The sequence below is a fragment of the Rhea americana genome, unplaced genomic scaffold (assembly GCF_003343005.1).
Source record: "Rhea americana isolate MKP2758 unplaced genomic scaffold, rheAme1 scaffold_286, whole genome shotgun sequence".
Lineage (NCBI taxonomy): Eukaryota > Metazoa > Chordata > Aves > Rheiformes > Rheidae > Rhea > Rhea americana.
In genome coordinates, this window is record NW_028186408.1 from 538,454 (window position 1) to 555,986 (window position 17,533).

At 51.4% G+C, this 17,533-nt stretch overlaps 1 protein-coding gene across 1 annotated transcript in view; it reads right to left on the reverse strand.

Moving 5' to 3' along the window:
* PLXND1 (plexin D1) overlaps positions 1-17,533 on the reverse strand; it is a 95,448-nt gene that overhangs the window by 74,711 nt on the left and 3,204 nt on the right. Inside the window, exons 2-4 of the mRNA XM_085308916.1 lie at positions 16,355-17,527; positions 12,954-13,601; positions 9,165-9,290 (exon numbers count right to left, since the gene is read on the reverse strand). Of these exons, the coding sequence (XP_085165042.1) occupies positions 9,165-9,290; positions 12,954-13,601; positions 16,355-17,527 (1,947 nt within the window). The remainder of the gene's footprint in view (positions 1-9,164; positions 9,291-12,953; positions 13,602-16,354; positions 17,528-17,533) is intronic.

Sequence of the window (17,533 nt, forward strand, 5' to 3'; positions counted from 1 at the left end):
GGCGCGGCGAGGCCCCTCCGCGGGCCCGGCCGCCTCCCYGCAGCAGCTCCTCAGGCGCAGCCCCGGGCAGGTCTGCGGAGGGGCCGGTCGAGCGTGGGGAGCACACGCCGGTAGCGCGGTCCCGCTCCCCACGACCGCGTAGCGCGGGCAGCGCCGTAAAGGTGGGCATGAATTTTGGGTGCTGGTCAGCTCCTGATCTGTTGTAACAACTGTTCAGGAAACACAACGCTGCTGCTTCCTGAATACTTGGAGSCTTCGTGGACATTACTGGGGAGGTATTTTTAGCAACTGCTAGAGAGAGGAGTCATAGCATCCTCCATGCATGTGACACACACAGCAGAATATTCTCCTGTTTTGAAGAACAGCTCTTCTTTCACTGCCTAGACAGAGAAAATTGCTGCAAACAGTTTCTAGAAGTCATTTCCCTACTGCTGTTCAAGTGTAAATTTATTGCCACAAACTTCAGACTGAGTTCTCTCCAAGAACACCAACACGATGCTCGGTCTCCTCCATTCCAGCAGTCACAAGACCCGTAAGTTCGCTGCCTTTGTTGGTTGCATCAGACATGAAGTAACAAAGACTGATTTAAAAAACGTCTTGCTAAAGCGAGCGCCAAGGAGGAGGTAATATAGTTGGAGTTATAGCTTGGTTTGTATGGGACTGAGACAAAACGATCAAGTTTTGTGAACGCAAGCAACTGCTAAATGTATTTTGCAGCTTTATACCTTTTCGTCCTATTAAAAAAAATAAAATTGCAACCCAGATTCTTAAGTGTTTGTTTCCCCTGTAACTGGGCAATACAATTCCCTCACACTATGCACAGGGTATGGCTAGTCACTCAGAGTTCCCCCCATTTACAGCCAAACCTTTAGAAATGCACTCGGTCTTATTTGGCTTGGGGATAATTATCCCTCGCTCCCCTTCAGTGTACTTTACTAGTTAGTTAATGCTGGAGCTCATAAGGCTTTGGTGTGAAAATCCTTACTGCTGGGCAGCTGAGGCCCAGACCCACTTCAGGCTGCTCAGGGGCACCAAGGGATATTCAGCATCGCTTCTCCAGAGCGGCTTCCTGGGAGCRCAGGTGTTTCTGCCTGCCTGTAGATTTCACCAATTCCCGAGCCAGGGAGGCGATCCTTCTTCTCGCACATGACTGAAGACGGTGGAAGTGCCTTATCTTCTGCGTCTGCCTGTTTATAAATCACGCATTACAGGCCTAATATAAGCACAAAGTGTTTTTTATGGTAAACAGGATGCTACTATTCTAGTGCAGACCAAGCCTTATTATGGTTGCAAACATCCTTCCTCTGAAGCACCTTTCCTTAAATTGCAGCGGCTGCTCCAAAGGACAGGCAGAAGGAGACATATGGTGTTTCCCTCACTTGGGTTCCAGGGCGGGGACACAATATGCTGCTCCTGTCTGTAAACTACAGGACCAAGAAGATATTTTAACTCTGTCATTCTATGGTAAACAGGATATGACCAAGTCACATCCTTCTGCAGGCACCAGACAATCATCACAGCTTGGGAAATCTCCCCTGAAACTAGTGCTAACAATATTCTTGATCTCACTAAATTCTCTCTAAATCTCACTCCATTTAAAATCAAATTGACCTTCTCTGAAGTAGGAAGAAGTTTTCTTCCAAACCCAGTAACCTTCAGGCTTCTGCATTTTAAAACTGCCCTGAGGGCATTTACTGTATTAGCTCTATTTTTCTGCAGCATGTTACAGATATTCAGAAACTCATGGAAATGTTGGGGGTCTGGATTCAGATCATTCTACATCCAAAACATTGGATTCTGCCACGCTTACATTAAAGAAGAGTCGCCTCTGTCTGCAAGCAGGAGAGAACCTACAACGTGCACAGGGCCGAGCAGCATCACTGCCGTCCCCACGCCCCCCCAAGGAGGCCCTTGTATTTTTACGAAATCTCACAAGTGGTGCCAAATAATTCAAACGGAAGAGCAAGGCTTAGTCAGATTAACCCCTTAGCATGATCACAAAAACAAAGTGAGAAAGAGCTAACTAAGATTTCCAATCACATCAGAGCACAAATGTTAAGCTATTTTTATGGTGCAAGTTCAGTTCTTTATCTCAGGCCTAAAATGAACATAAACCAAAGAAGTGATTTACCAGAATTTCTAACACAACTCTTTCACCCTTAAGTAGTCTGCCTGCGAGGCAAGACTGCAGGATGTCAGCTTCGGAAGGAAGTCTGCTGGAAACAGAAGGAGGAAGAGGAGTGGTGAGGGAGCACTCAGGAAAACCATGAAACGTACTGATTTTCGTATCCTGTGTTTGTGACCTTAAAAATAGTTCTTAAGCAAAGATGGAGTCTATTTCTGAACCAAAACCAGGCTGTAGTTCAAAAAAAGCCCTGAAGCTTTTGCTTTTAGCAAAGCTCTTTCTTACTTTACTACAGAAAGCCTGAAAGCTTTATAGTGCAACAGTAAGTGGAAAGTGAATCCAGCCCCTTTCATGCATCATATCAGAGTGGATTAAAGTGTTGGCTTCTAACATGCCTAGAGTCCTGGGAAAATGACATAGCTAGCATCCGATAATCCGCTCCAAACTTGTTGATTTGTGGGACTTAGCAATCTTCTTCATAGGCTCAAAATTTGGCAGTTGCTCCCACACAACTGACATTTTCAGGCCATTAAATTCTGTGATGAAAGGATTCTAGATTTATCTCTCACCTTTCTTAACATAAACCATTAGGCTTTTATTAACATTTAGGTATGACTCAGAAAATCTGACTGCAGACAGCATATTCAAAATAATTTGGACATTGTCCGAAGACAATAGCAGGGTCTGAAGTCACAGCTGAACAACACCAAGAGACTAAAAACCAATGTGGAAATGTTCCACAGACACCATAACAGAATGGGCAGAGTGAGATAGTGGCGAGTAGACTTGGTTGCATTATGAAAACAAAAAGTACAAGCCTTCCTCTGTGTCCGGCAAAACCCAGACTCAGCCACAAAATCCCTCCCCAGGCACAGCCTATTCATTACGGAGCCTCCTCAGCATTGCTAGCAGTTTGTACACACAATCATGCGTTTATCTGCTGGAGTGTTGCAACCAGAGCTGTCAAAAACAGGCTTTTTAAGATGCCTGGAGGAAAATGTCATCCCTAGAAGAGGACTCTACTGTTTAGGCACTTGAGACGTAAGTGGTCTCTAATTGTAGCATTCTGCAAAGGCAGGCATTAGCAGAAAGCTCCTGCAACTTCCCATCGTATTCTTCAGGCAGTGGGAAACAAATTGCTCTGCACTCTTGACCAGTTGAGGCACTCAAGCTGAGAAGCATGGATAAAATGAATCCTGCTGTATTTTTCCTCAAGAATCATCCACACTAAACAATCAGGACTCCAAGAACACAGGAGACATCCTTAAAAGAAAAAAACTTGAAATGAAATTTGCACCCTGTTTCACTGTTTAGTTAAACTATAAGCTCCTTGGGCTAGGAACTGGCTTTTTCATGCGTGTTTTCTGTGTTTGCACAACGCCAGTGCAGACCAGCCCTGGCCTATAGTGAGCTGTTAGCCACTAGTGTAACAGAAAACAAGCTATCAAAATAAATATCTGCCTACTCACAATTGCAACCTGGTTCACCACCTGCCTGCAGGAACCATGGGTCACTTAATCCTGCCAGTGGCTTTTTTGTACACCTTGTCCAGACACAGCAATAGGGCCAGTTCTCACCGGTGCAGCTCAGCACAGCCTGACCCATGTCAGAGACCCTACCAGCTTATATCTGCTGGGATCTGCTCAGATGTTATCCTGAAGGCTCTGAAGTGCATGCGAGAGGCCACTTAGAAAAAGCTCTTAGGATCACTTCTATAAACCTCTGTTTGTTTATGCCTTAGAAAACAACGATTATCTGCATATAGCCGTGCAGTCAAACATCACGGTCTTGTCTTTCCATACATCATGTGTGCTGCTGCGAGCACGGGGCGAGTCGCAGCGGCTCCCTGAACTCAAATCCCGCAGTACAAGAGGTGGGAAGTCCCTGGCTCACTGCAGCAGGCTCCAACCTCTCCACAAGGCTGCCGCGGGGCCTCCTGACGCAAATCCTGCTCAGGGCATAAAAATCCTACCATTTCTCATTTTTCTCTACAAAAGGACCTGCCCTTGTTATCACAGTGCTGCAGAGAGGAGAAAAAGGAGTTGCACTGGTCAAAACACCGACTTGGGTAAAATGCCATAATGTCTCACTAAGGATGGTGGAAAGTCACAAACAGCTGCAAAGCCAACTCCTTGCAAGGCAGGTGGCACCACCGCCACCACTTGCTGCTGTAATACGGCTCATGGCAGTGACTAATCCAAACTTCATCGCCATGTTTGGCTCATTTTATGAGGTTGTGTCTGGCACAGGCACTGGAGACTGGAGCTGATCTGATCTCAGGACACCACACTGCATTCCCTGCTCCCATCTCAGCCTCACACATGCAGGTTTCATGCCAACACACTAAGCTCAGTGTAGTGACTCCTGTTTGACCTGGATGAATGAAGTCTGAATCAGTGTTATTCCCTCCAGCCCTGTGCTCCACCATGAATTATCATTTGTAGTTTTGACCAAATAAACATAAAGTATCTTGCCTTTTTAGACTGGAARATCCTAAGAGCCTCTGGGCCAGCTCTGCTTAAACCCTTGGCATCAGCTCACAGTAAGACTGAAGGAGGGCAAAAAGCAGGGAATGGATCACATCATACTTTCTGCTGTACCAAGCCTGGCAGGTCAAATCGGTTAACTCAGGCTGGCTGTGATGGCTCTCTACAGGATACTCTCTTGGCTGGGGATCACAAGACAGTCAGTGTGCACTGGGACAGGCAAATGACACAGATCGCACCGGCTTAAGCAGCCTCACGCCTCTACCCAACTGTTTCAACAAGTTTTTGCCCTCCCTTCACCATGCTCAAAGGGACTAGACTAAGGAACTAGATGAAGTGACAACTTTGTCAAGGATTTTACCAGGAATGTCACTTGTTCTGTTACATTTCTAAATGGTTTCGTGGAAACACAACAGCTTGCTGGGCTGGCCACAAGTCTGTATGGAAAAAGACATCTTCTCCAATTCCTAGAATAAAGCCTAGACTTACACTGGACTCTCTATTCATATCTAACACAGAGCACCAAAATTGCTCATTCCTAGTGGGATTTTTCTAGGCCTGAATCAGGAAAGTTAACGGCTTGCTGAATAGAAGTAATTGCTTATAAAAAACGATCAACAGATTTCCTCTGTGAAATCCCCATGAATCGTCATTCCCTTGACAAATGAGCATTCACTGTACCAAAGCCAATGGCATCCAGCAGAATAGATGCATTAGTTGCATGGAAAGAGTAATGACTGAATCAATTCACTAGCTTCTCCCTTCTACAACAGATGAATGTCATCCCAGTGCCGAAAAGTGTTTCTTAGGCTTCTGCAGAGTTTGATTCCTGGAAGGTTTTCAGCCTYTTATCTTTTTTCCTCTTTTCCTGTCTTATAAAACTAATTCTTTCTTCCCCCTACTTTTGACTCAAACCCTTTTCTTTCCTGCTAACTCCTGACATTCACTCTTAGCTTCACATGGGAAATTCACCTGATTAAAATGAGTAAGGAATTCAGGCTCGTCTCTCAAATTAAGTGAGCAGAAAAAAATAACRAGTAAAACCAAGCAAGAACAGCAACAATCTCCATTAGGAAAGGCAGGGTGAGGCAAACACTTTACAGACAAGCAATTCTCCTGGGACTTTTCATCTACTCAAACCATTTCTGCAATTACTCAAGAATCTCTGTACGATCAGAGGCAAGAGATTCCTGAAAGCCCTGCCACTGCCAGCTCTGTACCATAAAGCTACCCATATCTATAGTTTTGCCTTTCTATGATTTCAGGAGTTTTCAGGAAAGATTGTGAGGTGCTCATCTATTATAAAACGACTGGCTAAGAAGCTGGTATTTCTGAAGCCAGACTCAGAACAGGAATTGACCTAAGAAGCTGAGCCCATCTATCCTCCCCCCCCCAAATAAACAGGAAAGTATTTGGAAGTGAGACTGCAAAGACAAGATGATCAAGATTTTCCAATTAGTTCTCATAACCAAACTTAGATGAGGTTAAACTGCTGCAAGTAAACTTCAGCAGAGGCATGTTCACCCCCAGGGCAGACTCAGACCTCAAATCACTGATGTTAAAGTGATTCTGAAATGCCCAAAAATGCTCTCAGCACTTTGCTTTGTAACAGAGGGCTAAAATACAGAGCTCTTCTTGCTGCTTTAGCAAACAGCAGTCTGAGGTAGATCTCACAGACTCCTATTCATAGTGCTCACATGCACGAACTGATCTCGCAGAAAAGCAGGTGACTGAGAGACTGGGAAAGCACAAGGGCAGCAGCCGAGCTGCAGGCAAAGCTAGCGAGCTTGTTACAGTAGGAGCAAGGCCTGGCAATTGCTTAAACAAACAAAGGCTTCCTACAGCCATCAATCTTCTGCTATGTCTGTAACTTAAGATACAGGAGGGAAGAGTGGGGGGTGTCTGACTTCAGGCATTTGGTAAATGGAGCCTTCCTCAGGGCGTCAAAGAGCATGTAAGAGCTTGGAAGCATCCCTGGAGGCTCCAGGTCCTACAAGCAGCACCTAAGTTGGATGCTTCGTTAGATGGTGTGATTCCTCCTTTGGTCTCCTCCACCATCTCCTCTTACAGGAACCAGCCAGAATCATAGCCATCCATCAGCCAGACACATTCCAGGCATCTCACACTGCCCAACACCAAGACATGCTCATCCTCCATGCTATGGGGAAAGGATTTATCAAACAGGTCCAGTTAAAGACAAAGGAAATCACAGAGGTGCACCCAGCACAAACCCAGGAGACGAAGCTACGGAGGAGGACAAAGATCCAGCTGGGAGTTCAAAGGCAGCACATAAAAACCAACCCCTACTTGAACCCTCGTTTTTCAGAGGGCATCTCCCATCATTTCCTTAAGTAAGGAGGGAAAAAGCAGCTCAGACTGCACTAACGGTAAAGAAAGTTGAAAGGAATGTTAACAAGTCTGCTGGGACCTGCTCTGCACAGATCTCTTCCCCAAGTCACCGTAAACCTGCCCCGTTCACGCCCCAGCACAAGTTTCCCCTTCTGAACACAGCAGGGTCCGGGGTTCCTGCAGGCGTGGGTGTCGCACACTTAAAACGAAGCGCCGGCCGGCACACGCCATTAAACAGGAATCTGCTTCCAGCAGAGAAATATAGAAAATACTAGTCTTTTTACTGAAATTGCACATCCTTCATGCTGCCAGGAAGACTGGTCAAGCTTATTATGTCAGCCTTCATCCTGCATTAAATACAATGCTTCAGATTATACAACCAAATCCCCCAGGAACAGGCAGGCAGAAGGATTAACGAACAACAGGCTCCAAAGGGGTTGTCATAGTCAAAATAGCATGTATTTAGGCTGTGAGAGTTTGTATGTCCTTTAAAATCACCCCTATTGGAAATGCTTTCTTCTGCCAGTTCTTCAGGGACAAGAAGAAGAATTTACCAGTCCAAGAGTGCCTCACTCCAAGGACATTCTTACTAGTTTTGAAGGCTGAACTAAAATGTCCCTGTTGAAATTGTTTGGAATAAGAAGTCTGATTTATTCAGACTGTATTTTCTTAGCTGCTCTTTCCTCAGGAGAGTGCCCCCCCTTCTACCACTCAAGCTGTGTTTCTCATTTATGTTTAGCTTTGGCTTCAGAAACCAATCTCAAAATATTCAAACTCCTTCCCACAGGAAGGAATTCTGGATGGACAGTAAATTTGGCTCCTCAGTCTTCAGAGGTTATTTTTTTTTTTTTATTATTGCTACTACTAACACTTAGCACTTTACATCCTCAAAGTGCTTTGAAGGCATATCTGTGTGATTCTGTGCTGAAAAAAGCATCCATTAAAGTAACAACTTCTTACCTAACAGAACCGGTCTTTTGCATGTGTCAGTTCAAATCTGCTTCATTTAGCAATAGTTTACAGTAAATGTCTTCCTGCATTTTCCTCATTAGTTCTGCAGAATCAATTAAGCTCTAAGATAGTGAGAAGAATTCTATTCTTCTTTTATGGATTCTCGCAAAAACCTGCTTTTCTGAATTGCAGCGCTTGCATGGCAAAAAGGAGTCCTCTGCAAGCGTTGCGGAGACTACGGTGTGGTCAGTCRTCTAATCTATTAACTGAGTTCTCCAAATATACAAGCAAGCGAGGTACAAACCCATGTTTTAAAGGACACGTACTGCTTCATTAGCCCACAAATGCACCTTTGCTCCGCTCTGCCGCACACGAGATAGACACCTCCACCCTCAGGAAGACCTAAGCAAGCACGTTACAAATGGCCAATTATAGGAAGTGAGCCAGAACCAAGATCTAGCGCAGGATCTGACCTGCGGAGCAGCTTTGAAGCACACGCACTTGCACGTGCTTTGTCTCCTCTCACAGACAGGATCCACATAAAGCGGGAGACGCTGTCCAGGCTGTCAGAAAGCACCACGCTGATTTACTCACTTGCATCGCGTCTCTTCAGCTTCTTCTCTGGATGTCCTACTTATTAGCAATTAGGAAATCAACAGAATAACCTTAAAGCTCGTTAAAATGAATGGTCCTATTGCATCCAACAGCAGAGCACCTCTCTTACTTGGTCCAAGCATGAGATGCTTTCTTCCTTCCTTCCTGTTGCAGATTTCTCTGCTGTCTTCAAGATTTGTAAAAACAGTTTCCAGGACTCGTTGGAAAGATCTAGTAAATACACTAAAATCCACTGGATTTTGCAGCTTACTGTGGTACCAAATCTCAGCAAAGAATTATGCTATAAACTAGGAGATTGCAGAGATAACAACGGTACAATTTCCGTTTCTCCCTAGAACTTGAGGTCTTTCTCCAGACACGTAGACACTGGCCTAACAGCCTCTCGCCATCGGCAGAGCCCCCGCGGACAGCAGCGGCCGCCCAAGCGGGCCTTGACGCTCACAGGAGAGCAGCACGCAGCAACACGTGTCTGCCCACCCCCAGGAGACACTTGACTCAAGCCACAAGAAAAAAATAGTAGAAAAAAATCACCCACACAGTTCACTCTCCAGGGAGAGAGGTCTGTCTCCTCAAGCTGAGATWTAGCTAAGATTTCCCTCCCATTTAACAACCCTTCACAGCACAGCTGAAAACCCAACCTGAGGCCACTCTGAACTGATTCCCAAACTCCAGTAAGTGCCCACAGCTGCTCCACGGAGCACACGATTTACAGGGCCTTTGTACGGCTTTCGGTTAACATTGCGATTGCGAGGGTACTGAACGATCTGYGAGAAACACCGAGGCAGGACAGGCATTCACTAGGCCAAAAACCTTTGGAAACTTATGTTTTCTGCTACCAAAAAAAMCCCAAACCACCCTCATTCTTAACATCTCCCCTTCTTCATCAAGTGCTATCATTATGCTATAGCCTATCCCAACTCTTCCCAAAAAGATACTCTACACACAGACATTTTCTAGAATACACAGGTTTTCGATGGCTCGTGGGAATTAGGCTATCCACCAGAAATGACTTTTGGCTACTAGTAGCTGGAAACCTGTTAAACATTGGCAGCAAGCAGCACAAAGTGGGATAAAATCTAAGAGCTAAAGGGTTTTTGCTCCAGAAGCAAGAAGTATGAAACAGCTTAATATTTTAAACAGAGATGAAACAGGAACAGGAATACAAATTCCAAATTTTCTTTGAAGAATAGTGAGGTATGTTTGGGGTTTTTTCTAAATCCAGACTTTGAGGCAACCTTGTTTCTGGGTTAKAACTGAAAGATTTATATCCCGACACCACTTACAAAGCATAAGCTGCTGAAATCTTCCGAGAGCAGCTACCCTTGGACGGTTTGGGCCGAAGAGGTTGCAGTGTCGTTCCGGCGGCTGGGCCGGTGTCAGGAGACCGCTGCTGCGCGACATCGAGCTGAGCCCCAGGCTCGGCGCGCCTGGGACCACGCTGCTGCTGGTGGCTGCAGATCCAGATCCGAGCTGGTGCCTTAGCTCAGGCCTTAACCACGCGCTCAGGTTTGTGGCCTCGCCCKGACCAGCACCACCGCGACCCCCCGGGCTCTCTCCAGGCTCCGGCAGGGCGGCGTGTCCAGCTGCGGTGGCCGGGAAGCGTGGGACGAGGCCGCGGACCGCCCGGGACTCGCGCCCCGTGGGGTGCTTGGAGGAGGACAGCCGGGAAGGGGCCCCAGCAAGACGAAACGGGAAAAAAAGCCTGACGGCCCAAGCGGACCCCTATCCTTCTGCCCACCCGCGGGACGCAGGGCTGCGGCCGGGAGGCGGGGGGCTGCGGGCCGCGCCAGGCTGACTCGCCAGCACGGGCTGGGCGTCCCCGCGGCTCCGACCGCGGAGCGCGCCCGCGCCGCGGCGCAGCTGCGACCCGGGGGCTGGAAATCAGCCTGCTCTTTCTGCTCGAAAACGTCTCTAAACGCTGCTGGTGTCTCCTGAGCGGGCGACTGCTGCAGACGGCCGGTTCTGTGTGGCTCGCTGGGGCTCGCAGCAACCGCAGCTGCGCCGGCCGAGGCCCCGGGCTGCAGCGTGCTGCTGCAGCGACGTGCCCGCCGCCCCCGCTCTCCGCAGCCACGGCTGGCCTGGCCTGCCCCCGGCTTGCAGGAAACCGCCACGGCCGGGCTGGGCCTGCAGCGTTTCCTGCAGCTTGCTGGGAAGCGTCCTCGGGCCAGGACGTCGGGAGTCCGCAGTTGCTGCAAGTTAACAGACACCTCCTGGGACTGACAAAGACGCCTATTTTCAGAGGATCCCACTAGGCTCCCACCTCATCTCTAGGTGCTTTTCTCACCTTTGCCCTCAGCCTCATAAATCTTCTCTACCAGTTGCTAAAAAATAAGAATTAAAAAAAAAATCAAAAAAGCCGCTGGGCTCGGCAGGCGGGCGCTGGCCACAGAGCAGCTCCCCACGCCGCGGGCTCGCCGCAGCGCCGGCATGCCCGGCCGAGGGACGGCCACGGGCCCCCACCCCRGGCAGGAGGGTCCCTGCGGTGCTGCCCGGCGCGCAGCAACCAGGCGCGGGACAGCGGCTTCCTCCTCGCTGGGAACAACCCCTAGAAGCCAGGTGGGTTCTGGTGACACAACAGCAACTTGGCAGTAACGGAGCTTTTCATCTTCACAGGAGTGCTCGCAAACTCTAAATGCACCATGTGCTGTAAGAAGCAGAAACTAAGTCTGCTACCAGAACTTTTGCTTTATTTTTCATGTAAAAAATAAATTAAGTGCAAATTCCCAGTTTCCTTTCTGTGGCTAATCCTCCGGATTTATCTGCATGGATGTAAGGTTAGAGCACATTTACGTTCATGTTTAGTATTTCTAAATTAGTATAAACCAGCACTTCAAAGTAACTGAGCTCCTATAAAACCCAGTCCTACAGAGACGCCGCAGCATATTTGGACAGTAAGTAGATGCTTTGTCATATTCCCACGTGTATACAAGTTTTTATTTTGGGAACATTTTCTTTCTGGTTTCAAACCATATTTCCATGCCCAAGCATACACACTCTGAAACTGTTTATATAATCTACCCAAGGAGGTTATTTTGTTTAACAGCCCGCTGTAGTGAAATTCACTGGTGGCTCTCTCATCACGGCACCACAAAACACGGCGTCCGATGAACATGCAGGATCTGACACAAAACCACAAGAGCCAGAAATTTGAGAATTAATGCTGAATTGCATCATTATCCCACGCCACTGTGCCCAAGCTTTTCAGCATATAAAACAAACAGGATTTTCACTGTTTTTTGAGCTGTAGGCCCCCAAACTTTTCCCAGGGGACATGTGGATCCCTGGATAGCAAATTTAAACCTAATGACAACATCTGCTTTCTCTAGGTACTTTCCAGGGATTACGTTTTAGAGGGAGACCACGGGGCTCCAGGTGGGAAAACACCGAAAGGTCCAGGCATCGCTGGAAGCCCGAGGTGGCTTTACCAGCTTAACTTTTCTCCAGCTGCGTGTGTTCCCTGCACGTTGTATTTCACTTTGCGTTAAACTCGGACCCTCAGATCAGCCCACCCTTGGGCACAGGYGGGGGAAGGCTTGCAGGGACGCCTGGAAATTCGAGCCTGCTTGCCTTTACGCCGCTGCTCCGGCCGCGGGAGCGGAGCTGAAGCAGCTCGGGAGCCCCAGCCCTGCCGCTGGCGCAGCCGGAGGCGGCTCCGCGGCTCCACCGGGATGGGAAGCGGCGCGGCCGGCGCGGCCGGGGAACCGCCGCAGCTCTGCCGAAGCCTCGCGCGCCGAGCTGCTTCCGCGCGAGCCGGCAGCCGCGCCGCCTTCCGTCCCGGAGGCCTTCGGATCGACCGGACCGTGGGCCGCCGGGCGGACAGGAAATCCACCGGTGCTGAGCAGCGCTGGCAGCCTTGGAGAGACCCATCGCCCCTCGCCTCTCCCGGGCCGGTTCAAACGCGCCCGGGGCCTCTCAGCGGTGACCACGCAGCCATGGCTTCATACAGCGCTTCACCTCAGCGGCACAGGAACAGCCCACTGTTTGGAGCAAAATCTATTACAAAAACCTCCTTCTGTTGAGGGAAAGCAATCCCAAAGCTCATCCACTCACTCTCATGAAAAAAATAAAAAAGGAAAAAAAAGAAAAAAAAAAAAARAGGAAAAGATCAAACTAAATCCTGCCTTAATGCATACTCCTTCCCCTGAGCCATGGGTGTTAATTCAGCTCCCAGGTGAGCGATTTTACACAGCGTTTGCTGGGAGCGATCCCCGCAGCCTGCACCAACCCACTGCCACCGCTTGCTGAGGACGGCTCCCGCGCAGGCTTCCTTCGCGGCTCGGCGCAGCCGCCAGCCGCGCGTAGCTCCAAGCTAACGCTTCCGCCAGAGCGCACAGGCCCTCCCCAGCTCAGCCCACAGTTCCCCCGATCCTGCCACGGGGGCGGCCGAGCGGCCACCCGCACCCCACAGGGGTCCGAGGCACCGCTACCTCCACGGACACCCGGACCAAGCCGAGAGCCGCTGCCCCACAAATGCCCCCGCGCGACAGCACCCGCCTCCCCGGGACCGAGCGCCGCTGCGAGCTGCTGTCGCTGCGCTCAGCCCCAGTGTGCCGGACGGAGCAGGGCATCACCCAGAGGGAGCYGGGCTTCGCCTGGTCAGAGCAGGGCATCACCTGGATGGAGCAGGGCATCACCTGGTCAGAGCAGGGCATTACCTGGACGGAGCAGGGCATCACCCAGACGGAGCCGGGCTTCACCTGGTCAGAGCAGGGCATCACCTGGATGGAGCAGGGCTTCGCCTGGTCAGAGCAGGGCATCACCTGGTCAGAGCAGGGCATTGCCCGGACGGAGCTGGGCTTCACCTGGTCAGAGCAGGGCATCACCCAGAGGGAGCAGGGCTTCGCCTGGTCAGAGCAGGGCATCACCTGGTCAGAGCAGGGCATTGCCCGGACGGAGCTGGGCTTCACCTGGTCAGAGCAGGGCATCACCCAGAGGGAGCAGGGCTTCGCCTGGTCAGAGCAGGGCATCACCTGGTCAGAGCAGGGCATTGCCCGGACGGAGCTGGGCTTCRCCTGGTCAGAGCAGGGCATCACCTGGATGGAGCAGGGCATTGCCCGGACAGAGCAGGGCTTCGCCTGGTCAGAGCAGGGCATCACCTGGTCAGAGCAGGGCATTGCCCGGACAGAGCAGGGCTTCGCCTGCCCGGCCCCAGCCCCAGCCCTGTTGCTCGCGCCCGCTCTTCTGCACCAGCGGTTTTGCCCAGGGTAGGTGCTGCAGGAGAGGAGCATTCAATTAGACAGAGCAGCACATGAGGGGGCCATGCAATGATTTCCCTTTCACACAGCATTATGCCCAGCAGCCAGCGTGCTGGGCTATGACCATCAGCCACTTCAGCCTAACACGTATTTGGAAGGAGTTGGGAACCATTAGAAGTTTTCTTCCAGAAGAAGTTTAAAACTCAGCAGCCTAGTCCACAGAAAGCACTCATGACCCACGATCTGGGTAATACTGCAGCACCTCGAAGCTATGTGTAGGCAAAGGAAAACTCGGGAACCCACCAACGGGTTGGAAAAGTGGCGCTTATAGTGGGAAGGCAGCCAGAGGCTTATCTGCACCGCCAACCCGCTGCTCCGGGAACATGTTTTCCTGCTGCGTTCCCAGGCGGGACACAAAACGTATCAGAATATTTCACTGTCTTGAAGGTGGAAAATGATGTTAGGTTTCTGCAGCACAAAGAAATACAACATTACAACTCTTCTCTTGACACAGCCACTTGGGGACTTGAAAACGAAAACAGCTTGTTAACTTGTTGGCAATTCTAAAGATTAAGTAAAAGGAAAAAGAAATAATGAAAAGCTCTCCTTCTGGCCAGTGAGAAGGCTTCCCAGCAGGCTTGGTCAGTGTTTTTAGAGAAATATGCCTCAAATAAATGGGAAATGTAGAAATATTAAGCGCGGACGAATATTAATAGTATGCTTCACTTATATCCTGCTGTATTCAACATCAAAGACTCAAAGCAGCTTTACAAGTGTAATCCCTTACTCGGCACGAGCTGGGCTTCCRAACGACGATAACAAATACAGGCAGGGCACGCTGCAGTTCGGGGAGCCGAGGCACCCGGGAGGTGCGCGGCCAGCCCCCACACCGCATCGGGGCGAGCCGCGAAGGCCTTCCTGCAGCTGATCTCGCCACAGCGCTAAACCCAGAGGCGGTCTACTGCCTTCAGTAGGGCTGGCAGAGGCCCAGCATTTTGTAGCTTGCTCCTCCAAATGTCTCATACCTGGTCTTAAATCTAACCRTTCTCATGAACACAGCCGTTCCCTTGTGGAATAAATAGCACATTCCCAGTCCCCTCCATGCGCAGGTGAGTTCCTCTGTATGGCAATTAGGGCAGAATTAAGCTAATTAGAAGTGCAGTTCACAAAAACATGCACTGATTTTGTTATTTCCTGTAGGTAATTACTCTGTGCTGTAAAATCCACTCCTCGTGTGTGCTCCAACACCATCTTTGGCTCCGGGTCAGCCCAGTCCCAGCCATACTGCCTCTCTGCCACCCTTCCCGCCTACCTGCAGAGCAGAGAGGTGGTGGTGGTCCTTGGAGCGTGCCGCAACATTACAGGCCAGGTCCAAAGATGCAGGGAGACTCTCATTTATGTGCTGAGCAATTTACGTGCCGAGTTATGTGCTGAGTAACTGGGGAATTAGGTTTCTAAATATCTCTCTAGATGTAACACTTGGTATTTCAAATATTAATATGCTAGAGTTGTTATTTTCCCCACTGAACAAAAGTCAGAAAAACATGTATTTTTCAAATGCTCTAGGAGTACTAAAGAAGCTCAGGGGAACTGGGTGCCTTTCTGCCATTGACTTTCAATTAAAATTGGACCATTAGCTCTCTAAATACCTCCCAGAAACCTCAGCCACAATGAGGGCTCTTGGGGGATGCTGCAATCCTGCAAGGTGCTGAGGGTCTGACTCTCGGGGACGCTGAGCTTCAACTAACATCAACAAGAACTGCAGGTGTTTTCCAGTCCTGTAAATACGATCCCTGACTCCTAGTGACTCCTTTGAGAGCTGTGACCGTGCCAAGACTTCAGAGCTGGGCTCCTGGTGTTTAATGCACTGAGCCTTTGTGGAATTAACTCAAAAGCCAGGACAACTACCAGATTTCCTGGCTGTCAGGCAGCTTGTACTTTGCCACCAGGGGAAAGCTATTCAACTTTGCTAGAGCAGGTCTATGAACCAGTGCATTAAGACTACATCTTTTAACACAGCATGGAGATGCCACGCTAAACACCTCGGTTACCATGGCAAACCTTTCTCTCCCTGCCACTGGCACAGCACAGGGAAGCCCAAGCCCAAACGCTCTGTCTTGCCTCTGAAAACAAACAGATGTTTTTACGATTTTTGATGGAGCTGAGTTATGCATCCTTCCCCGAGGAAGAGAAAAATGCAATGTTAGAGCAGCTCCTTTTTCTTTTTCTTTTTTTTCCCTTTCCCTTTCTCTTTCTCTTTTTCCTTTCTTTTTTCTTTTTCTTTTTAAACAGTGCAGGTCTGTAGTGAAAGGGCAAACAGGCGTCTTTATCTGGCATTAACATTTACGTCCGCTTGGCAACAAATTATGACAATGGCAAACTTTCASCCCGAGGCAGCCAGACAAGGCAGCCTCTGTGTGCACGTCCCCTGCGCGCAGGGCACCCTCCGCCCGCCGCCGCCGCGGGACGTGGGAAGGGGGGAGCGGGGCCGGGCGCGCTCCGGCCGGGGAGAGCGAGAGAGCCGGAGCGCGAGTCGCCGCGAGTCCACGGGGGACAGGGGCCGCGCGAGCAGACACGGGGGGACGCGACCCGCGCGCGCGGGAGAGCGCGGCGCSCCCGCGCCCCGCGCCTACCTGTATGTTGCGCTTCTCGCAGGCGGGGCCGGTGCCCTGCACCACGCTGTCCAGCACGGCGACGGCGGCGGCGGCGGCGGCGCTGGCGAAGCAGGCGCTGCGCGCCGCGCGGATCGCCTCCTCGATGTCGGCGAAGCGGAAGGCGCAGAGCGCCGAGCGCGGCCGCCCGCCGCCCGCCCGCGCGAAGACGCCGAAGAGGCGCTCGGCGCCGCCGCCCGCCCGCGCCGGGCACACGGACACGAGGCGCGTGAAGCCGCCGGCCGCGCCGCAGCGCAGCCCCAGCTGGATGTAGGACTCGGTGAGCTTCTTGGGCTCGGCGCTGGCGTTGGGCGGCGGCGCGGCGGCGTCGCCCAGGCAGATGCGCGCCAGGAGGCTGTGCGAGGGGCTCTCCTTGTCGCCCGCGTTGGCCTCGCTGTTGAGCGCCAGGTAGGCGTAGGGGCGGCGGGCGGCGGGCGCGGCGCGGCGGGCGCCGCCGTGCAGGAAGGCGCGCACGAAGCTCAGCTTGTGCCGCGCCTTGGCGCCCTGCTTGATCTTGAAGATGTTGTCGTCGGAGGGGTTGATGTCGAAGGTGAAGAGGCGGGCCAGGTCGCCGCGGGCGTTGAGGGCGCGGATGGCGATCTCGGGCGTGTTCTCGAAGCGGTGGTCCTCCAGGCTCTGGTTGCGGGGGAAGAAGGGGCTGCCGAAGCCCGTGTAGGTGGCGGCCACCAGCAGCCGCGTGTCGCCGCCGCGGCGCAGCACCAGCCCCACGGTGGAGGCGTTGGGGTGGTTGGCCGCCACGTTGAGCATGCTGGGGAAGACGGTGACCGGCTCGCCGCCGCCGCCGCCGCCCGGCGGGAAGCGCACGGCCACGGCGGAGATGTTGGCCATGCTGCGCAGCTGGCAGAAGCCCTGGTAGATGGAGCCGCAGACCACCAGGACGCCCTGCGCCGGGTCGGGCTGCAGCAGCTTGTTGTAGTTGTTGGTGAGCACCTTGGGGTGCTCGCAGGAGGCCTGCGGCAGCTGCGGCGCGTGGCACAGCGGGTTGTCCAGCACCGGCCCCACCGCCTCCTCCACCTCCAGCGTCAGGTTGGGCCCCGAGAGCTGGTACAGCCGGTTGACGGCCGCCAGGTAGACGCGGGTGCCCGCGCCGTCCAGCGCGAAGTTGTTGGTGGGGGTGGGCGAGAGGAACTTGCGCTGCAC